General features: G+C 38.8%; 1 protein-coding gene across 10 annotated transcripts in view; it reads left to right on the forward strand.

The window, feature by feature from the left end:
- MYO9A (myosin IXA) overlaps window positions 1–24,394 on the forward strand; it is a 174,924-nt gene that overhangs the window by 24,244 nt on the left and 126,286 nt on the right. For all 10 annotated transcript variants that reach the window (XR_014162892.1, XM_081888342.1, XM_081888341.1 and 7 more), the window contains 4 exons: window positions 12,066–12,978; window positions 19,852–19,946; window positions 23,396–23,458; window positions 24,210–24,309. Coding sequence is in view for 9 of the 10 variants with exons in the window: in XM_081888342.1 (XP_081744468.1) it covers window positions 12,136–12,978; window positions 19,852–19,946; window positions 23,396–23,458; window positions 24,210–24,309 (1,101 nt within the window). In the remaining variant the exon portion in view is untranslated. The remainder of the gene's footprint in view (window positions 1–12,065; window positions 12,979–19,851; window positions 19,947–23,395; window positions 23,459–24,209; window positions 24,310–24,394) is intronic.

A 24,394-nucleotide genomic window follows, 5' to 3' on the forward strand; every position in this document is an offset into this window, starting at 1 on the left:
CCCCAGGAATATGGGGGATATGTGTGGGATGTAACATACTGCAGGCAGATGCTGGATGAAAAACGATAAGTGAATGAAGAAAAAGGAAGGCACACAAAGTTCCAGTTTAAACTAATACAATCTAAATTCAGTTGTGAAATTTGAAATTGCAATTAAATTCTGCCTAATGTGTTTAATTTCATTTTCATCTGTACTTGGTTGTCTAGTACTTTCTCAAACTAGTTTGAGGAAATGAGACAGGGGTTTCCTTCTTTGTCACCTAAAGGAAGAAAAACTTCTCACTAAGCAACAATTGCTTTTAGTGCTGTGTTATAAATGTAGAGGGTATAAAAAATTGCATGGTTTATAGAAAGTGGATAGATTCCCCCCCCCCCATTTTCCCAATAATGCTTGAAAGTCAGAAGAACTGTGGTCATTCAGTTAAATTGATTGCTAATTTCATGGCAGATAAAGCACTTCACCGCAAAGTGTTATTTCTGGAATTTACTGTCTCTGCATTAAAGGCCACCAGCTGAGAGGCTTTAAAGGGGAAATAGACAAATTAATGGAAGAAGACAGATCCATCAACAGCTATTAACTGTGATAAGTATATACAACCACCATGTTAGAGGCAATATTTTGTTCTCTTTGACAAAATTTGTACACCACTTCATTGTAAAAACCTATAAGCAGTTTACAAAAATATAAAAACTAAATTTAAATTACCAATAAAAGTCAGAAGTTAAAAACAGTACCAGTTGCTGAAAGACTATTGTATTCTTGCCCTTCATGTGCACTTCCCGGAAGCATCTTTTTGCCTACTGTGAGCAGCAGGACAGTGGAGTTACATGGACCTTTAGTACAGTCCACTAGGTGTGTTGTTAGCTTGGGCTTCCTTCAAAGTGAAATGGTCAAAGCACTTCTGCAATCCAGTCAAGTTAGTTTTACCATTTCATTTGCTGGTATACAATGCGTAGAAGATTAAAACAGAACACAGTTGAAACAAACTGCCTCCCTCTCCACAAATTGTACAATTATACAATTACTGATGCAGCATAAAGATTGGTGCCAACACGGTAATAATGGGAAGTAGCTTCTGTACCACAAGGAAAAAACGCATGAAGCCTCTGACATATGCTGGCTAAGCTTCTTTGAAAAGTCAGGCTAGTGTTGAAGGTTGGGATTGAAGTTGGGTTCTTGTTCTTAAAAAAGTGGGGGGAAACTGCTCCTGAAAATCTAAACTGGTGTCATTCTGTTTTTCAGTCTGTAGTTACATTGAAAAATTGTTGTACTGCCTTTTAAAGATGACCTTTTTAATTTAGCATAACATACCAATTTAAACTACTGGTCTATTTTTTAAAAATAGATGAAGTAGAAATTACAGTAGCTTGAAATATATCCTGCTATTGTTGGGCTCATTGGCCATAGGCATACTCAAAACAACTGCTTTCTGCCACTAGGTTGTTGTCTTGTTCCTTCATACACTCTATCTGCGTGGAAAAACATGGGCCTCCTGGGGCCCAAGTAGCTTTGCCAGTTCTTTGCCTTGTTACACCTCTTCACACTGTGATTGGTCACTGCCCTTTCCTGTCTATATATAAATTTCCCCTTCCTGTTAGCAGATGCTTTTGTGCAGCAAAAGGCACGCTGCATTTCATAAATTCTCCTTTTCACTCCTGTATGTTCCTGCTTCGATTCTGTGCCCTGCAAACCTTTTCCCCTCCCCATGTTTCTGATAGTCCTGCAACCTGTGTCTGTTCTCTTCTGTCCTCCCCCAGCACATTTACTGTCTCTTCCTGGATTGCCTGCCTAAAATTGACTTCTGTTTGCCTCTCTGGTATTACAGTAGTCTTGTTCTGCTTCAGATACTGCAGTTTGGCCACCTCACTGGAAAACAGACAGATCTGCAAGTCCCTGAATCCTCATGAGTAGGGAGTATGTGACATTTATGAGGTGGGCTGTTGCAGGATGCAGGTTCTGCCTTCCTGCTTTTTTGGGGACATACGGTAGCTTTTTTTTCCAGAGAGAAGCACAAGAGTTCACAAATATGCCTTGGCTTTTATGGTTCATTTGTGCTGGGAAAAAGGAAGAAACTGAAGGATTCTGCTGCTGTTTCTTGTCTTCTTCAAACTTCAGCACAAAGAACTTGGGAGTCAGTTGCTCACTTGCAGAAAGATTTGGCTTAGATATGTTTGATTACAAAAAAAAAATTGTTGGTGCCTTTTTATTTTTATTTTATACCATCATTCAGTTGAAGTTTCCAGCATAGTTTACAATGATAAATATAAAAGCAGTTATAAGATAAAATATTATTCAATCATAAAACAAAAATATAGCACCATTAAGAACATTAAAAGGCCTGAAAATAAAATATTCACCTAACACTGAATAAAAAACCAGTATAGGTGCTAGGCAAGCTTTCTGTGACAGATGGACCAGGATTTTGTATATGATAAGCATGAACCATTGCATTCTTGCAGAATTGCAAAATGAAAAAAGAAAAACCTTGGTGCTTCAATTTGCATGGTAGTTCTGAATGCCCATCTTACTAGAAAATCTTCAGGGCTCTCTTCTGAAACTGACAAATATCCAGGAAGCCAAGCATCTGAGGCTGAGAGGTAGCATCTGCCCTATGACTGATCCATTACTAGTGGACTGTGACAGAACAGGCTGCCCACTGAATGGATCGCTTGTTCTGTTCTTTTTCCTCCGGCAGTTGCCTGCTGTGTCAAGTGCTGCTAAATGTTCCTAATTCTGCTGGTGAAATGAAGTGAATATAATTTTAAAAAACAGTAGGCTAAATTTCCCAGCATTTGACCCTCACACTACCACACTTCCTTTGGCATTAAGGCACTCTTCACTATTGCCTTTCCCTAGGTTCCAGAAGTATTAAGCAGCACAATTCAAACATTTGAGCAATTAATATTTTCAGCTGGTTGCTGTTTAATTTGTATACCACTTAATGCTAAAATAGGCACTTAAGTGGTTTATACGTATAAATGTTACACAAACATTAAAATATAGCGTTGAACAAAGTTGACTCTGGTAATCTAGAGGGCAAATTCTGGAGTGTCTCAGAGTGTACTAGTGCTTGCAAATAGTCACAATGCATTTAAATGATATAGGAACACCATCCTGGCCCCATCCGTTAGAAAAAGAGACTCTGCAGGAAGTTGGTTTTCATCCTCACTTCCATAAGGAAGACTCTTTAAGCTCCTAGTTGCCCCTGAAGGAAAACAGCCTGGCCCTGTCCAGAATACTAAGTGGTGTATGAAAAGGACCAAGGTGTGTGTGTGTGTGTATGTGTGTTTGGTACTGCAACCAAAACTGCTTGTAAACTGCTATGGGAATCATTTGATTGAAAGGCAGACTATAACTTGTAAATAAATGCATCATAATTTTGGGTATATTGATCAGCCCTTAGATATAGAATAGCCGGAAAAAAGGGCAAAGTAAACAAATTTGCCTCTGCTTCAGAGCAAAGATGGGGAACCTTTTTAAGCCTTAGTTCTGCCCTGTCACTGGTAGGCGGAGCCAGAGGCCAAAAGTGGATGGAGCAATGGATGTGACTCTTTATTTTGTAGACTAGGCTACATTCCAAACAAACACAAATAACCAGGGGTTTTGTGTGTGTATAATATACATATTTATTTAACGAAATATATATGCCACTTGATTATAATGAAACTAAATATATATATACCACTTGGTTGTAACGAAACCTCCTAATAATTTGCACGTACCTCCCTCCTTTTCTCCATCTTCCTTTCAGGCAAACATGGTTCACAGACAAATTCAAGCTGGGCAAAAGCACTTAAGGAGGATGCATAGGGCTGGAGAGGAGGTGTGGCCTTAGGGAGATGGCTGGAGGGACACTCCTGGCCCATGGACCTGAAGTTTCCATCACTTGTTTCAAAGCCTGAAAGGAAAGCTTTTCACTTGCACTAAACCTTTGAAAAATTGTCTAAATAGTAGTCACCATCATCACCCTCAGAATAACAAAGTAAAGCATGAAGGAAGCCAAAGAACATAAAAATCTTTGACCCAAATGCTATTCAGACAACAGACAAAATTTCCCAAATTCTTAAACCACTGAACTCAAGCTGATAGTAGTAACTTGATTTACAGGCATGTCACATCTCATCACGTTTCCAAATGTCTTGTTACCTCAACATACTTGGCAGGCAGGGTGTAACTCAACTCCACATTGTTACAGAAAACGATGAAATGACAATGTTGGGATTATATGGTGAAAAATTATTTCCAATTCTAACTTTTGTTTGCTTCATAGCTTTGATGTTTTTGCTAAGGCGGCACTTGTAGTTTCAGCCTATGAAATGGAAAGCTGAGTTTCTGTGTCTTGATATTGTAAGAGAAATATTATGAATACGTTGAAAAATTACCCCATTGCAGTTTAAGTATTTAAGACCCAAAGTCAACAAAAGAAATGTCTCCAACCTCAACTTTAAGGAATAGATGTAGCAAAGAAAAAAATAGAAAAAAAAGCTTTGATACCAATGCAATGATACCAGCCAAATTGTTTTGTTAATCCTAGTACTGTACTTTAGTATGAAATGATCCGTTTTAAGGCCCAAATGCATAATAATGTGCCCAGGAGCATAATCAATCATTAATGGTTTGAATAAATGTGCCACAGAAAAATCCAAACCACTCAGTTTTTAAAAAGCAAGCAAAACCATATGATACTATGCATCTGTTCTTGGAAGTCATGTGCTGAGTGTCCTGTGAGGCAGAAGTCCTTTGACAATGGAAGCATTTTCTCTTGTGAACAATAAGTATACCCTTTTTGTGAGGTGGACTGATGGTCTGACTTGGTAACAGATATTCATGTCTGGCTTGAGTTGTGCTCATGATGAAGTGATTTGAGGTACTATACTGGCTCAGAATTGGAGCTTGCCGATCTCTAGTTTAGCTGCAGAACTCCTGGCTTAAACTCACCAGTATGGCGTTACGTCACTATTCCTACAGCTTGCCATCAGTAAATAGGAATAACACTGGCCAATTTAACAGGACTGTTTCATTATTTGCTCCAATATATGAGAAGTAATTTACAAATGTAAGTGCACTGTATATATGCCTCATCCATTGCTGCTTTGCCACAAACACAGCTTTCTGTTCTTAGTGACATCTTTTGAAATTGAAGCAGAGACAGTTGAAGGCAAATTATGAGTGGAAAAGCACTAAAGGAAATGCTGTTTAGCCAGGATGTGCACAGTCCATGTTCTCAATATGTTGGTTTGCTTACTTACTTAAGAAGGAGCTTCTTAAGTAAAGGAATGCTAACCTGTTGTTTAAGGGCGAGTAACCTTCCATTGGGATGTGGGTGGGCATTGGGACGTGGGTGGCACTGTGGGTTAAACCATAGAGACTAGGGCTTGCCGATCAGAAGGTTGGCTGTTCAAATTCCCACAGTGAGATGAGCTCCCATTGCTTGGTCCCAGCTCCTACCCACCTAGCAGTTTGAAAGTACGTCAAAGTGCAAGTAGATAAATAGGTGCCGCTCCGGTGGTAAGGTAAACGGCATTTCCGTGCGCTGCTCTGGTTTGCCAGAAGCGGCTTAGTCATGCTGGCCACATGACCCGGAAGCTGTACGCCGGCTCCCTTGGCCAATAAAGCGAGATGAGCTCTGCAACCCCAGAGTCATCCGCGACTGGACCTAATGATCAGGGGTCCCTTTACCTTTACCTTCTATAACCATGAAAATCTTGATGCTGAAATTATAATCTGTTGCCTGGCTACCTACAACTGTTTTCAAAGACCTGTTGAGCGAGAATAGAAAAAAGACCATCTTTTGAAACAATTATTTTAATTTATTTCCAAACGTTCATTTTGTTTTCCAGAATGTTAAAAACGTTGGTAATTCTGTTTGATAGGACAGTACTGTACCAGGAAGCCATGAAATTGAACCTTGTTAGCTTCCAGATACTTAGATACTCAGTTGCAAACTGTGGTGAGATGTTTTGGCTCTGTTTCATTTTCTTTTTGTTATGTGTGTGCTGCCCTGAATGAACTGGAGCCTAACAGATTATTTTGGGAAGTACTTTCACTTGTAATGTACAACTTGAAGATTTTCAGGAAGTGTAATAAATGCAGACTTCTCACTATGTAGATCATGTGGCTTAGTTTCAGTTGATATCTGTGTAATGTTTAACACTGCTATTCTCTTACATTTTGGAGTGAAAGAAATGAAGGCAACAGCTCTTTAAAACTGAGGTAAATGACGGGTGGGGAACATATATTTCTTGGTATAGAGGTACAGTGGTACCTCGGTTTAAGAACAGTCTGCTTTAAGAACAATTTGGTTTACAAACTCCGCAAAACCAGAAATAGTGTCCCGGTTTGAGAACTTTACCTCGGTCTAAGAACAGAATCCGAATGGTGGAAGGGCACTGGCGGTGGGAGGCCTCATTAGTGAAAGCATGCCTCGGTTTAAGAATGCTTTTGGTTTAAGAATGGACTTCCAAAACAGATTAAGTTCATAAACCGAGGTACCACTGTATTATGGTTCCCTCTAGATGTTAGCTTTCGGGTTAGTTGACTGTGGTCTCAAGGTTTGGGCTTAAAAGCAGTTCTGTTTGGAACTTTCACACAGTACCATTTATAATTATTTTGATACTTCATTTTGTTCTGCTTTGTCAAAATGTCTTTACTGTGTTTTTGTGTGATATACAAGCCTTTCACAGTGGAGCTCCCTCAGATCTTTTGAAGCCTTCTCTATGCCCCCCTTTAAAAAAAGAGGGGTAGTGAGTTTTTTTGTTTTGCTTTTTATACTGTAAACAAAAAAAAAATCAAGGATCCATATGTAGTACAGATGTAGAGAAGCATCCTGAAAGTCTTGACCATCCGTTCTTTAACTGGAGATGCCAGGAATTGAAATTAGGACCTTATGGTTTATCAGTGAACAATGTCCTCTCTGTATTGTTGCTTTCCATTTTTGCCCTTGCTTAATTTTAAGGTTTTGGTGGTTTTTAAAAATCATACCAAACAGCTTTGGAGAGGAAGGCACTGCATTGTCATCTTTATCTTTGAGCTACTGTGCATACTTGGCAGGATTATTGTTCTTAAGTGGAGTATAATGCATTGGGTAGCATTTACTGGCCTAATAAGATGTCTTGAAGCAATTGGCTCGTCTACGTTTTCCAGTTTGCATTGAAAGCACAGGAGTTGGACAAAAATGCATGTTTTTCTTGTAGCTAGCTTCTTTCCTTTGCTAAAATGCAGATGTTGAGATCTGTGTGAATTTTAAAGCTGGTGTTCCTGGATTATTCTATAACTGACTTTACACATTTTTTGGCAAGATGGGTCACTGTGGCTCAATCATTATTTGGACCTGATATTGCTAATGAAAGCTACAAAGTGTTTTCAGGGAAACTGTAGCTGGAAACCTTTTGTTTTTGTTTAGATTTACTGATAAAAGTTATTCATATATGGGAATATATAAAATAAACTATCAGCAGCTTCATTTATAGCAGTGATGGCCAAACTTGTCCTTCCAGCTGTTTTGGGACTACAATTCCCACCATCCCTGACCACTGGTCCTGTTAGCCAGGGATGATGGGAGTTGTAGTCCCAAAAACTGCAGAAGGGCCAAGTTTGGCCATCACTGATTTATAGGGTTGTTGTTTGATATTTGGGAAACAGATGCAACAAAGATTGGTCTTGTTTGGCATTAAGAGAATGAACTTCAGGCTTGTGTACCATCTTAGATTAAGCACCCCCACCCCTGAATCTGGACAAACTATAGCTAATATTAACTTAAAGGAGCAGCAGTAATACTCAGCAAGAAAGGAAGATGCAGAGACAGTGGGAACAGTGTCCTAAACCTTTCCCTGCCCCGCTTCCCCCAAAGTGCTACTGAGATGTTTGGCCCAGTTCAGAAGCTTGCTATGGTCCATTGCTTCAAACAGTTTATTGATTCCATTAAAAGTGAGATATTTTAGCCTCATCTTCAAATTTGAGCCATGCTCTATTAAGTACAACACCATGCATATACTGTACACAGATGTGTGTCATTACAAGTACCTATATTCTTGAAGGGGTACTTCTGTTGGGCTGAATGGCTGACTCGGTACTACTACTCCTATTAGCCTGGAGAAAGTGTGTATCATGACACTTTTTCTTAAGAGTGACTTCTCGGCTAATATTATAGTAAGAAGGTATGATAACACAAGCAGCATTCTGCCCAAGCAGATTATACTGTTAAATATTGGGGACTACAACAAAGAAAATTTAGGTTTTTATCTTCGTGACAGAGGTGGATTTTGAGGGGGGTGATATGTGGAATCTTGAAGGGTTTCTGGGAGGAGTTCCAGGTGGAGAGCGCAGCAAGAGAGAACATAGGGAACAGATCTATCTTCAGTTGTCAGATAGTGGGAAATTTATAGACGTGAAAGTCACAGCAGGGATATAATAGGGTATGATGTCAGAGATGAGCAAGACTACCCTTAGAGGAATACCTTTTAAGAAATGGACAAGGTGTTTATGCTGAAAACAAACTGTCCCCTCTAGCCCAACTATGGTTCCTGCCTAGACTGTTGTGAGAAACCATGATCCCATCAGTGGCTTAGTTGAGATCCTGCTTTATGTGTTCCTACATCATGATTGGGGCTTAGAACCAGTAAGTAGCAGATCTGCAGGTGACACTGTGGTCTAAACCACTGAGCCTCTTGAGCTTGTCAGCCAGAAAGTCAGCAGTTTGAATCTGCACAATGGAGTGAGCTCCGGTTGCTGTGTCCTAGCTTCTGCCAATGTAGCAGTTCGAAAGTATACCAGTGTAAGTAGATAAATACTTGGGAAGGTAAATGGTGTTTCCATGTGCTCTGGCACTCCTCACATTCCTCTGTGCGCCAGTAGCAATTTAGTCATGCTGGCCACATGACCCGGAAAGCTGTCTGTGGACAAATGCCGGGTTCCTCGGCCTAAAAAGTGAGATGAGCGCTGCACCCCATAGTCGCCTTTGACTGGACTTAACCATCCAGGGGTCTTTACTTTTACCTTACCTAGATAGCAGATCTGCATATAGCTTTTATGTCCACTTGATGACTAAGTTTTGCCAGTGTAATAACATCATGTGGTGATATGGGAAGTATTGCAGACAGGCTGGCACCATAACGGCCTTGCTAAAGCTTCCTGTCCTCAGGAGTTTGTGATGTGTTAACAAGTGAGAGGGGTCAAACTTTTTCCGTTTTAAAGGATTGATTAAAATATGCCACGTCATTGCTGCTCATTCTTTACCTGTGTAATATTTTCCATTCCACTGCATCAAAACCACCTGGATTGAAATAATCCCAATTTTTTAATGCTCTAAAGGCACTGCATGTAGTTATTAGTATGCCCTCATTAGTGTCTTGTTTTGCTGAAGGACCACACTGAGAAGGGATTTAAGTTTGAATGACCAAAGTTCCCACTTCCTCACTGGGCTGCTGGTTAAATTTTGTTTCCATAGCCATGACTCTGCCTTCATTCCTGTTCTGGTTGCCAAATTTGGGGGGGGGGGGGAGAGAAGCAGATTAGCTTAGCTTTGGTGCTTCCAGTGGCTGATACAGGGCAGCTCTGAAGTAAAATTGGTTTTATATGGGTGTTTTAACTTGGAACTGTTTAAATTGTATTGTTTATGGATAAATTTTGATGTATTGTTTTCGATATGGGCCAATGGCCGCAATAAAAAACCCCTAAGACACAGGGCAGCCATTGCAGTGCCCTTCAAATGTTGTGGATTGCATTTTCTGTTGTTCCCAGCCAGGGTAGCCAGTTGTCAGAAATAAGGGAAGTAGTTCACAGCATATGGAGAGCACCATGTTGGTTACTTCTGAAGTATCTGGAACACATGTGTTGGTTGCCCTTGCAACAAATAGAGAATGTGTTGACCTAAGTTTTAGATATTATTTGCCTATTGTTTCTGAATTATGAGTAGCTGCAGGAAGATTGAGGGCAGGGTTGGTGGGAGTGGATTGGGGACAGTCAGTTGAGAAGCTGCTTAGAAAGGTATAGCTAATAGCTGAGGTTCTTTTGGAGTATGGCAGTAAGCACTATCTGAATAGAACTAGAAGAAATAATCAGATAATCAATCTTCAGGTGAATGTAGGAGAAACAAAGATAAGGATGCTGACAAAGAGGATGAATTGGGCAATGTGCAGGGAGGCAAGTAGCAGCAAAGATGAAAAATAGGAACATGGCTTAGGCCAAGAGGAAGCAGCGTAAGTGAACCAAGTAACCTTTTGCTCAGGAAGGGTATTATAGGCTGTCCTGGAGGTCAGCAAGGGTCAGTAAGTTGCTTTGGAGGCACAGCCACACAAAGCAGCAATCCCTTGCTATATTTAGGCTGCCGTCAGAGCATAGCAGTGGAACCCACCGGCGGAAGCCTTTGTGTAGCTGGCAATCAATCCACATATATAACTGTTTATTTGCATCAGTGAAAATCAAGAATCCAAACTCTTCTGATGCTATACAAACTGCCTTGAAAGAGAGGTCTTGTACTATTTTATGTAATAGAAGGAAGAGTACAAACTCCAGGGCTCACAGGTACAATATTTTTTTATTGTAGCTCTACATGTTTTGGTGTGGAATGCTCCTTCTTCAGGAGCTATGATCAAAGATCACAGATAACACCTGTACAGTAGTTCTTTAAATGTGATTTACTAGCTTGAAAAAGTGGCAAAGCAAAAGACTATTTCTGATCATATCTGCACTGAACCTCTGCAATGTATCACAAAGCTAATCCTGCTACTATTTGTAAAAGACATTCCAGAACAGGTATACTAAAAGTATACTTTTTCTTGCACCTTGTTATAATTTGCCTAGCAGGATTTCCTGTAGCATTCTCAAGCACTTGTTGTCCTGTGAATGGATATAATGAATAAACTGCAACCCTTCTATTGGACTACTACCATACTCTGAAAATGTTTGCCTCCCATTATGTGCTAAGAGCTAGTGACTGGCCTGCTTCATAAAGGGAAATCTGCAGGAGATAATTTCTTTAGCTTGTGACAGCTCAAATGTTCTTTTTAAAAATGTTCATTTACATCTTAATCATTTCATATTGGGGACATTAGAGAGTGCCATTATAATTTATGCAGTCTTTCCCCTCAGATGCATTGTGAAGGTTAAATGCAAAGCTTCCTGGCAGTCAGCTGGCAAGCGTGGGTATCTATATAATAGCTTCATGGGAATTGGCTTTCAGGAAATGTTTCCATTTGTTATTACATGTGAAGTATAATAGCAGTGTTCCCGATCTCCTGCATGTATCCTGAATACCTGCAGAGGGTAAGACCTTCTTGCTAAGTTTATTCTTTGGCGTGCTGTTTTTGTGGAGATGTGTATATTTAGCAAACAAGACAGTAATTTGTTTCTGAAACTTCAGCTATGTGCATGAGGATGAAGGACATAAACATAAATAAGTAGTCTACAGTGAGATGTAAGGAAATAAAACTTCTTTAAGGGAATGGATGCATAAATAATCAGAATACAGCTGGCTTACTTTTGTCACCAGTACAGCATTTGAATATTCTGTATTTGTGCGATGTTCTTTAAAAATGGTTTGGCCCATTTAAAACTGAACTGGGCATTTGCCTGAAATCTTAGACTTTGCACAGTGCAGAACGTTGGTTGACAAGAAACAAGTACTCTTGGATGAAGCAGATTACCATCTTGGTCCCAGTTTGTTTAGAATTTATCTGAAGACATTGGGAGGGGTCATTTGGAGATTTGGGGTGAGGTGTCATCAGTATGCTAATGATGCCCAGCTCTGCTTCTCTGTAACACCTAAATCAGGAAAAGCTGTGCAAATCCTGGACTTGTTCTTGGACTTGGTGGTGGGCTGAATGAGGGCCAGTTTACTCTGAATCCAGGCAAGACGGAGACATGGTGGGTGGTTCCCAATTTCTGATAATTGAACTTTGGATGGGGTCATGCTCCCCATGAAGAAGCAGCTACAAGGTCTGGGAGTGTGCCTAGATCCATCTTTGTCACTAGAAGCCTAAGTGACCTCAAGTTTTCAAAACAAACAAACAAACTTGCTGATTTGAAAATATCCTATCAATAAACTATTTTTTGCTTTCATTTTGCAGTGCTGATGCCATGGCCATTATTCAACCATTCTGAAGATGGATTACTGTTACTGATGGGAAGAAGTCCAATATGAGTGGAAATGATGTTGGAGGAAGAAGACGCTTTGAGGACAGCGAACACACACTACACATATACCCTGGGAACATTGCTGAAGGGACCATCTATTGTCCTGTTATTGCACGAAAAACTTCCACAGCTGCTGAGGTGATAGACTCTCTCATTAACAAACTTCAACTGGACAAAACAAAATGCTACGTTTTGGCAGAGGTGAAGGAGTTTGGTGGGGAAGAATGGATCCTCAACCCCACAGACTGCCCTGTCCAGCGCATGATGTTGTGGCCCCGAATGGCCCTAGAGAACCGTTTGAGTGGAGAGGACTACCGCTTTCTTCTAAGGGAAAAGAACCTAGATGGGTCAATACATTATGCCAGTCTCCAGTCCTGGTTGCAGGTGACAGAAGAGCGGCGCAGGATGATGGAACGTGGCTTCCTTCCTCAACCGCAGTACAAAGACTACGATGATTTATGTGCTTTGCCAGACTTGAATGAGAGAACTCTCCTAGAAAACCTTAGAAATCGTTTTAAACAGGAGAAAATTTACACATACGTTGGGAGCATACTAATAGTAATAAATCCATTCAAATTTCTCCCTATTTACAACCCTAAGTATGTCAAAATGTATGACAACCATCAGCTTGGAAAGCTGGAGCCCCACATTTATGCAGTAGCTGATGTAGCATACCATGCTATGCTTCAGCGTCGGAAGAACCAGTGTATAGTCATTTCTGGAGAAAGTGGGTCTGGGAAAACACAGAGCACAAATTTCTTGATTCATCACCTCACTGCTCTTAGCCAAAAAGGATTTGCTAGTGGAGTAGAACAAATAATTCTTGGAGCTGGACCAGTACTTGAGGTAAGATGAAAGTCTTGCTGCAGCTTATAATACAGCTTCCCACCCCATCATTCATAGTGTGTTATAAAGTATTTATGTCTTATGATTACCATTCTGGCCTGGAGCCTGGAGCCATTCACCCCCAACTGATAACGATATGCAAGGCTCTTCTGCTTTTGTGATTTTTCTGTGAAGACATGTGGAAAACATTACCTTGGAATTTTAAATCCATATGGATTTTTTACACCAAAGAACTATGAACAGGATCTGGCAGTCATGCTTTATCCTACTCACAAATCTTTTCTGGAAAACCCTTATGGACTATGTTGTATTATAATGTCTTCCATGTATATTCGTCATGTGTATTCATCATGTGTATTTGTCACTGAGAATCATGGCATTCCAAAACATAGTGTTGGAATTGGCCGAGTTTGTGGTACGTGTCTTGAAAAATGAGACTTCTGAATTTAAATTTGTTAGAAATAACTTCTGGGTTTCTTTCTCCTAATACCTTAGGTAATTAAATAAACTTAATTCTAAAAGGTCAGAAGTGAAGCACTGATATTACTGCAAATGGGTTTGCAGTTCCTATTGTTAGTGTTTTAACAAAGGGAAAACTTAATATTAGGTGGAGAGTGTGAGAAGTGGGCAATAATGCCACCACACACTTATTCCTGGATCAGTTCAGAGTTGCTCCTTCTACTGTTTCCCTCCTCTTTGTAAAGAGGAATGAAAGGTTTTGTTTGTTTAAGAGATTTCTTACCCACCCTTCACCATCAGGCAACTTACAATAATATCATCATACAGTATTAAAAGCCAATAAAACAAACCAAAGAATATGCAGCAGACAACAGAGGTGGCCTCATAACAATCACACAAGTCTTGCTTTTCAAAGGCCCATGTACAGAGGTGCATCTGAAAACTATATAATAAAGAGGTTTAACACACCTCTATGGGGAGGGAGTTCCACATTTTTGAGAGCTGCCACAGAGAGTTTTTTTAAGTATAAATGTTTTAAATGAATATTTTGCATGTTATGTATGCTGCAGTCTGATTTGGGAACTCTAGTAAAAAAAACCAGGACACAAATCTAGTAAGTAGTAAATCTTGCTTCCTCTGCTTCCAGACTTTGGGAAGGAGATGGGGTGGTGGTGGTTCTAGGTCTAGGACCTTGCCAGAGCTTCATGCCTCCTTCCCAAAGCCCGGCTCCTTGTTTACCTGGCTTAAACCGGCACCACAAGGGCTGGGGGAGGACATCAGCAGTGTTCGAAATTAGACAGGCACATTTTGCATCTGACTATCAGCCACTTGCAACCAAGGGAAGATGCTTGGGTGCCATGATGGCACCTGGCATCTCCATCTGTTGGTGCATTAACTGTTTTAACACACTAATACCAGATCCTGTAGAATTCTAGCAGTTATATTTTATCTGCACAGTCAGAATGAATTTTAGGAATCAAAATGTGCTTTCTGTGCAGCCTGAACAGAAGCAGTGAACAACGTTATAGTGTTGTAGCTTGTCTTCACTTACCTACTCCACTGCCTTGCTCACATTTGTGAAGAATATTCCTACGTTATGAATGGTGCATGTCACCATTAAGAAAAAGAGGTAGGAATAGGCCAATATATATGTGGACTGTTCTTGGATAAAGTGATTTTCCTTCTTTAAGTTCTCAAAGTTCTTAACCTAACTCAAGGTTATCATCTGAACTAGCCAGATGTTTAACTGATAATCAAAGTCAGTGTTCGAAACTGTCATTGTTCTAGGCACATTTTGCAACCGAGAATTTCATTAGGGCGAGCAGTTTCTGAAATCTGGGTGCAATATTTCAGATTTAAACTGCAGAGTGGAAGGAAAGGAGGACCTTTTTGTGCCTCCCCACTTCAAGCTACTCTCTGAAAACTGGAGAAGAGACCCTTTTAAGAATATTAGGGGGATGGGCATGGGAAGGACTAGACCATGTGAAAAATGAACATACTATTTTAGCTGCAGTTCATTCATTTTCAGCTTTGTATTCTTGTTATTAAAAAGTGCGCTTAGACATTCTACTGTTGTTCGCATAACCTAGCTCCTAGCTTTCATATCTCAGTTCCTAACACTGATCACAGTCAGTCAATAATTTGAAAAATAAGACTTTAGAGCCGTCTTACCCAACTAGACATTCTGTTTTGGCCACTGTAACCTTGGCTTAAGGACCCATTTGGCTCCTAGCTTTTATATACCTGAGTTTCTAACAGTGGCAAATGTTGACCTTCCACAGGATGGCATATAGAACGTAAAACATGCTCTGAACTTTCCCTACAATGGGAATATATTTTAGTTTATTACTACTGGAAGTCAGTTAAGGTGCAATCACAGTGATATTCACCAGGAAATTGCCAAGAGCTGCTTTGGATCTTGGAAATGTTTGGAAGTCTGAAGGTGTGATAGCTCAAAAAAATGTATTTTTAAGCAAAATTCCTCTGACATCTGCTCTTCGTTATTTCCCTCCCTTATACTCAATCATAACTGAGAGTGAACCTCTCCTTTCTTCACTTCCACTCTCCCCTTCCCCCATTCATGTCAGCAATTTTCCTACCCAGCCCCAGTCACACTTGCCAAGTATTTTGTTGCTCTTACCCTCCTCTGTTTCTAGCCTGCTGTTTTGCCCCATGCCCATTTCCCCCCTGTTGTGATCCTCCCTTAATCTGGGTCTCGGCTACTAGTTTTCTTTAAGCAGTCCTGTTTCACAGCCCTCTTCCTCACATTTTAAAATGAAATTACTTTTGGTGGGACTTTCCCTTTCTGTCATCCAAGCTCCAGCTGTGCTGCTTCCTAGCCAGTTTGCTTGACAGTGCTCTGATTCAGCATCTCATGCTTTCCCATTTGTCTAGGGATTTAGGGAATTCTTTGTGCTATCAAAATAATATGAAAATGCAGTGTCTGGTAGGTAGCATCTGTTTCAGTCAGTTCCAGCTATTTATGGAGAAGCAATGGACTTTCTTCAATGCTCTTTTATATTTAGATTGATTAAACCAAGTGTCTAAAAGAAGAAAACACTCATTTATTCTTTGGTAAAACAATAAGCATTCAATAAGCAATCATTGTGACAACTGGCATTTGAAATCTGCCAAAGACAATAAACTCTTCTCTGAGAAGACTCATTCTTTCTCTACATGAATCAACTGGATTAACATATGAAATTCCCTGATCTGTATACGTATAGTGACAAAGCTAATATTCATTCTACTAATTAAAGATACTCAGAATTTCTTGGAAACCTATTAACTACTCAAGAGCCAGTGGTGATCAACTGTCATTTGTGGTGTCTGATATTTTGAGGGCATTTTCATATGCTGTTTCTTCCTGTCCATGTTTCATGTGCATACATTTCTTTTCTGCTCAGCAGCACCCGAGACAACATATACTATTAAAAATGACAACTAAATGACAACAGCGGTCATACTAATGCATGTGGGATGGGGAATGATTATTATACAACAATAACAAAAGCAGTGAGCTAAACATAGAGTAAATTCAGCAGCAATTTATGCAGTCATAAGCACTAAGAGCAGCAAAGGAGCCATTCTAACTACAAGTATGATACTTTCTGCAATGTAGAATCTCCACCAACAGTCAGTCAAATCCCTTTACTATAAGAATGTATTGTATTGGCATGTGGACAGAATGCTGTCAGGTAGATTTCCTTTGAAGATTTAAAAATGACAATTCATACATTTACAGTGACCAAAATGGTTATTTGCTCAAAATGGGAGTATTTCATGCCACTGTCTATTGGTCGCTGGTTAAAGGCTGGGAAGTGGCATATGGTGAAACTAACTTTGTTAAAAATAGAGAAGGCAAACAAAGAAAAATTAAAATTAAAAATTAATGGAATAATAAAGTGCTATATCAGATTAATCATGCTCTTTACTTGGAGACGTGTAGATGTTGCTGCTACAGTACAGCATATATTTTGTTTGTAGGATTTCTTTCCTACCCTTCCCTGTAAGGTCACAGGGCAGGTTATGACAAAGCAATGGATACAATTTTGAAATCAACACTTAATAGCACATCAAATATGCCATTTTAGACAGAGAATAGAACAACTTCTGCTTAAGCAGTCCAAGAAGTCTAGCTGGACTGTTTCCCACAACTGTAGTGACAGCAACCCATTCTCAGGAGCACCAAGTGGCCACTCAGTTTTATGTGGCTTCCTGTGGCAGAGTTGATCTGACTCCAGTACAGAATGATACAGCTTGAGGAACTATAATTCAAATAGTGTCCCAAGTGTTTGTTCCTTGGTATAAGGCAAGTAGCGGGGGAGAGGGATCATGTGCCTCTTCCATGCCATTTCTTGGTATTCCCACTAGGATTTTCTATTGCTCAGACCAGTTGAGCATAAAGGTGCTTAGATGTGTCTAACTCTCTTCTCTCACTCCTTAATTTCTCCATATTCCTTTAATCAAGGTTCTTTGATGCTCAGTCCATCTTCTCTCAGCTCTAATTAACAACCAAGAATATTATTATGAGCCAGTCTTGCAAGCACAAGGCATAATATATACATGTGTAGATAAGAGAAAACGTGGAAAAATAATGACCGATGTTCTTTAGTGCTATTGTATCATGAGTAAGATATTCTCTGACTTTCCACAAGATTTGAAACTTGTTTTAAAAGCGTTGAACTGTACATTATACTTTTTAAAATTATCCTCATTCTAAATATTTCTCTGGATAATCTGCTTGTGTTGTTGATTCCATTATATTTGAAGTTCTAGCCAGTGTGCCTGTCAAAAGTGATAACAACAAATGGATTAAAGCTGGGTCTGCTGACTACAGCTGTATTTGTGTTCTGGGGTCTCTTTTATGTTAACATTCCAAACCTTTAAGAGGAAATATCTTTTATGTCAGGCATGTTGTCACTTGTCATCTTTTTACAGCGGAGTTGCATTTTCTATATAAATTTCTAGGGGTGGAGAGAAGAGGTGCTTAGTAAACATCTATTTAATGAGCATGTTACTGTTGCCAAATTAAACTCTGTCTTGGTATTTTGGTTTTAGATATGCTGGCTTGGATTTTAGCTTACATCTACCACATTCAGCAAATAGAAGTTAATAAGAACTTTTAAAATCCTATCCAACTGTAATCATGTTGCTTAGGGTGGTTTTTAACCATTTAATATTATTACTAAAGTAATAAAGAACCATACCACAAAATAATAATGGTATCAAACATAAATGTTTGAGGACTGATCTATTTTCTCAGTCCATGGGATGTCCTAGCGTTGCACCCTGTAATAATGTAAAATCTTTTGAGTGGAAAGTTCATAACAAGAAGTCACCATTTTCCTACTGCAGTTAAGTACAGTACACAAATCTCTAGGATATCAGATGTGCTGCCGTCTACAATATTTTTATATTATAATCTCATTTTGATGCTTTTAAGATATTGCTTGGGTTTCCATTCACTGCCAAATACATGCACCCATATAGACCCACACAGTCTTCTATTCATATGGCACATAATTGTGATAGAATCCGTTGGTGTGAGATCAGTTGCTATTGCTGTAAGAGTAGCCTTAGTAAAATTTGGGTTGGCATGCTTTCTGATTCTTGCCCGCATACTGTACAATATAGAGTTAGAGTTATTACAGTTAGCATTTTTACAGCTGCTGTCCTTGGTACCTCAATCTGAGGAGCTGGCATTGTTAGGCACTGAGTGACGTAAGGCATGCTTTTTGAAAAATCCAGACAATTATAAATCTATTGTGGTATTGTGGCCCCTGGTCTGCTGGGATGCCAACTGGCAATGGAAGCATCCTGATCAAATAACAGAGGGCATCTTGCTAAAGGGAAGCAATGGAAACAAAAGTTTTAAACTAATTGGTTGCAAAGGTAGTATTTGATTTCCAGTTTCATTAGGAATAGCCACTAGGATATTTGAAGATACATGACTTGAGTATTGTTCATAACATTCAGTAGCTTATGTGGATGAATTTTGACTTATGTCGTATATACAAAAAAACAGACTCAAACAGTGGTGATGACTGCCTTCTGGAATGCCCCACCCCCCAATTATCTGAGAGCTGCTGACTGCTGAGTGCTTCCCTTGTTTTTCATCTAGGCTTTCCCTGTACTGTACCCTGTACCTTTCTGCTGTGTTATCTGTGATGTTGATTTCTGTTTTAAATTGTTTTGGTATTTATTTTACCTTTACTAGTTTGAGTTCATTTAATGTAAGCTGTTTAGAGATATGATTAAATAAATAAATGAACTTCAAATAATCTACAACCAAGGTTTTAGCCTGGTATATAAATCCAGTCACAAACCTTGTCAATTTGCAGACATGGATTTAACAAACTTAAAAACCAGTTATTCATTAGCTTGCTATAGCAGTAAAATCCTCTTTGCACTGTGTTTCAGCCTGTACAATTCAAAACCAGATGCGTACTGGAATCTTTATGGACAACCAGTAAGCATGCTAGTAAGGCAAAATACTGAATTCTGGAAAAGTGAATATTTTACTCTTTAAATTTCAATAAATAACTGACAAAATGATAAAACTCTGTGGGCGGCAGTAATTTTATTCCTATACAATATTGAACTGAAGGGTGAATTACCTAGAACTGTAGACTCAGATTAAATGATTCTCCCACAGCCTACTGTTTTAAGCACTGATTTTATTTTAGGCAGATGTACTTATGAGTGCAATTTAAGTTATTAGAATAAAAATGCATGTGCTGCCTTTCTACCAAAGAATGAAAGTTTAAAATTAGTATTATCTGAATTCTTATATTATTATTTTTAATTTCCCCTCTCTAATTTCATACTGGAAGCCACATATTAAAAGCAAGTCTAGGATGTGCAAATTGTTGAGCCATTTCTCAGTTCTTTTATATCTCTTTATTTCGGCAGGCATTTGGGAATGCAAAGACAGCACACAATAACAACTCAAGTCGCTTTGGCAAGTTTATCCAAGTGAATTATCAGGAGACTGGCACTGTCCGTGGGTAAGTAGCAATGAGCAGTGACTTAAGGAACTTTAAGCATGAATGGGTTGCAGCTGTTGGTATTTGTAGATTCCTGATGGGAATGTTAAACATCCCATGTAAATCTGTTCCCAGTTACTTGTCTGTGTCATGTAGGACAAATAATTGACTCGGCACAGGTATATTCTGTTAAGGAAGCTTTAACTTCCCACATTCTTTTAACTAGAACACTGTTACTGTATAATCACAAGGGAGTTACAAATGCTAAATCTTTAAAACTTGAATTCGCTTTATTTACTGATATAAGAAATTGCTGAACAAAGTCCGTTGTCCACTTAGGAATCGGCACATATATTTCTCTGAACAACAGAGGGATTTGGTTCAAGCTTGGAGTGCACATATCGTCCACAACTGGGGCAAATACTTTGCTAAGTCAGCTTGAATTTTGTGAAAGCAAAAGGAGCACCAATTTAAGAGATTTGCACTTAAACCAAAGACCAAATTGCTTTGGATTGTTTCCATTCTTGCTTTTAATAAACAATTTGAATCCAGTTTATTAATGTGAGGATTGAAAGTCTGTTCTAAGCTACAGCTGTTGTACGCTATATTTTAATGTCTCATGTCCTGTGTTTGTCTGACTTGGAGTCCTATCAATCTGTAAAGTCTGAGAATTGTTGAAGCTAGACAAGGCTTCTGTAGCAGCCCGACGCATCTTATTATTTTGGGACTGTAGATTTTCAGTTTCTGAATGGCTTTGTCCAATCTGATATATGTGCTGCAGTTGAGCTATTTGGAATCTTTTAGTTCCGTTTAATTAAGCTCTGCTTTTTTGACTAAGGCTATAAAAGGAAGGGCAGAGTTTCCTCTTGTCTCAGTTCTTCCTTGTTTAAAGTGTGGTGTCGCTTTTCCTTGTCAGTGATTGCCCAGTAAAGAGTCATGCTATCAGTTTTTATAATGTATGTTAGTCTGTGATATTTTTCTTATTTGACTGAGTAGGAAGGAATTTTAAAAGGGGCAAGATGTAAATATCCTGTTTTGATGGATACACACTGTGTTGGGGAGAGTCATGTGTATAACTGTTCTGCTATCACATCAAGCACTATGAAATGTGTATAGTTAGGACTACCAACTTGTATTTGTTGAGATGTGAAGATGACTCCATAGGTGCTTATCTTCAGTACCATGAGAAGTTGTAGTGCCATAATTTTGACTCTTAAGGAAGTTATGAGTATCAGACCTTTTTCTTTGGTTCATAATATATTTATTGAGTTTTGCTCAATAAATAATATATTTATTGAGTTAACAAAGAAAAGCTTTTCACTGGGCTTGAGGTTTATTTAGGGTTTTTTTGAAGGGTGCTTATATTCAATAAACTTCTGCTTCTACCACTCCTTCTGCAAAGCACATATTTGACTCCCTCATGTCTCTTAGTCATACTAAGCAATCATGAGTATTACTTTACATATTTCCCGTTGGGTAATAAAACTACTGTTCATGAGCAACTGTTGTCAAGCAAAGAAAAGGGAAACGAATCCAAATTTTGTCATCATCCATTAAGTAACAACACACATGAGAGTGATCAACATGGTAATTCTAGTGAGTGCCAACAATCAAGTTAAGTCAGGATCTAGCTTAGTTTTGAAAGTTCCCTTACTTTTCTCATCTCGTTTTTCACTATGGATTTCAAAAGAATAGGCTTATCACAATTTAGGCCTTGTTTTCCAACATCTTCTGAATATATAAAAATGCCCGCTTCATAAAAATTGGATTACCTTATACAATTAAGATATTATCTCCAGTGTTAATGCAGTAACATTGATATATAGACACAGAAATATTACTGCAGAGGCTGCAAAGGTGTTTTTGTGTGTGTGTGCAGGATTAACCTAATACACCATCTCTCTGCTGAGAAGGTTGATTTTTGTTTTAATGGGCTGAGCAGAACAGAGATGGAACAGTGGAAATTAGCAGTATAATATGAGCTTGTAGAAGACTCTTTCCAGTTATGTGATTGTGATAAGGGAGGTGAGGTAGTGGTCTGCAACAATCTAGGTTGGAGACTAGTTTCTTTACTTTGTTATTTCTGAAAGATATATTTAAAAAGACCAAGTATTTTATCACTTGGTCCCACAAATGATCTTCAGAGCACCCATTCCTGCAACCGTTTGCCCTCGTTTCTTCAACATAACACAAAAAAGAGCTTTGCTTCTTGCAGCAAAACCTGCTATCATGGTAGAAACGAGTGCTATATTCCAGTGATCCCTGCAGGCCAGTACTGTGAGGTATTGTCTGTTGCTACATACGTAGTTGATAATATAGTAGCATTCCTTTTCTAAGAATTGATTGTTATGTAGCCATGGTGGTACCATCCATGTAGAAGAGGATGGTAGTATCAGTTTTGAGGAAAATCCTAAGGTTTACAAAAATACAAAAAATGAAGATAAAAACTAAAGGGAAGGGCAAAAACAGCCCAGTTGAGGACTGAGCATGCTGAATGTTTTGTGTGGGAGGTGGTATTATAGGTGGGAGGGGTAATGGGTCACATTGGAAAATAGCATAACTGACTGGGATTTGAACAGGAGCATTTCATACTGCGTTTTTGGAATGCATTCTCCAGTCTATGGGTCTGTTCAGCATAGTTCAGGGAGATTCCGTATTATAGATACAAAACCTTTCCATTGTACTTTATGTTTCCCCCTCATGGTGTAGGGAGCAGGAGGAAAGGCCTCACCCATGGTAGAATCCTGGGAGTCAAGTAACTGAAGACACCTATGTTAAAATTGCCAAAACTGTAATAGAAGTCATGCTCAAAATCATGCTCAAGTTTATACTATATTTCATTTTCCACATCCTCACCAGCTCATCTCCCTGCCCTTTGCACAAAGATTCAATTTAGGATTTGAATACCATTATTTCAAAGAAAAGTGAAAAGATTTTGGGGTACCATAGTTCAGGAAAAAACGTTAAGTAAGGGAAGGACATACGAAATGTAGATAAATTTGAACGGTTTGGAAAAAATGGAGACAGTTTCCTGCCACATACATTCAACACAACATGCAAATAAATTTATGAATTCTGTTACTGCAGGATATTCTTGCCCTTTGTTTTATTACCTTACTCTAGTGCTTGTGAGTTCTTTTTCTGAAGAAGGAATGCGGAGCTGCAGCTTAACTGCTCCAGAAAGTTCATAGACATTCAGCTAGGAAGGTTTGGTTAGAATGAAAAAAGAAAAATTTAGAATCCATTTTTCTAGAGGCTTTAGTGTGTGGTGATATCTATAATAATAATAATATCTAAATGTACCTATGACATTTTTCTTCCGTGTTCAGGCTTTTCTATCAAATAGTAACATTCCGATGATTATATCCTCATCAGTCTATGCAATTACCAGACCCGTTACTTTTTAAAAAGAGAAAGGTATAAGAATCAAACTATTCTCAGGCTCAACTAATATTTTTTTTTTCCTCTAGAGCTTATGTTGAAAAATATCTACTGGAAAAGTCAAGGCTTGTCTATCAGGAACATAATGAGAGGTGAGTACTGAATCTAAAGTACTGCTGGGAAGGGGGCGGGGATAAAGAAAGGTAAACCAAAATAATGATTAAAATAAAGTACAATTATAATGATTTCTAAGTTTTTTATGCATGTATTTTGTAGTTTGATATATATGATGTTAGATTAATCTGTCATGATTAATACTGACAGCAGTTCATGCCCTGGGTTTGAGAATGTGCTCATACAACACTATTCCTTTCTTGAAACTCAGGCTTAGAGGAAGAAAAAGGATGAGAGCAGCTATGAACTCATACATTTCTACAATCCCATTAAGCCATAGTTTGGATTGCTATGCCATGCAAACCAAGCAGTAAATTACCAATGGTTAGTTTTTCATCAGCTTAGCTTCCAGTTGTAGGCTTCTGGAGAGGAGATAGTGGTCTCTTTGGTTCTCAGTGCATTTTGCTGCTATGTTGAACTAAGACATGGTTGAACCTAGGCTTGTGATTTAGCACTCTCTAAACAAAGCATGAGCTGTAAGAAATATTTGCCCTATGTTTTATAACTCATGGTTTATTTGGGAAGAGCTAGATGAAATGTGAAGCCAAGCCATGTTCTTGCTAAGCTATCATTTGTTTTAGCATTACATGCAAACTGGATGTCTGTGTATTTGATTTGTCAAAAAAATAAAAATAAAATACTAGTGTTATTCATACTTCCAATGATTCTTGCTAACATTTTTGTATTGATGGTGATGGGACTTTTAACACCATTTTTATTTGTTGCCAGGAACTACCATGTATTTTATTACCTTCTGGCAGGAGCAAGTGAAGAAGAGAAATCAGCATTTCATCTTAAACAGCCTGATGAATATCATTATCTTAATCAGGTGGGAATATACCAAGCAGTTTTTAACTGAATGTATATATTTGTCCCTAGAGCAATGAACCACTGTTCAGGTGCTGATGTTTTAA

The sequence above is a fragment of the Podarcis melisellensis genome (genome assembly GCF_964234715.1).
Source record: "Podarcis melisellensis genome assembly, chromosome: 14".
In the NCBI taxonomy this organism is placed as follows: domain Eukaryota; kingdom Metazoa; phylum Chordata; class Lepidosauria; order Squamata; family Lacertidae; genus Podarcis; species Podarcis melisellensis.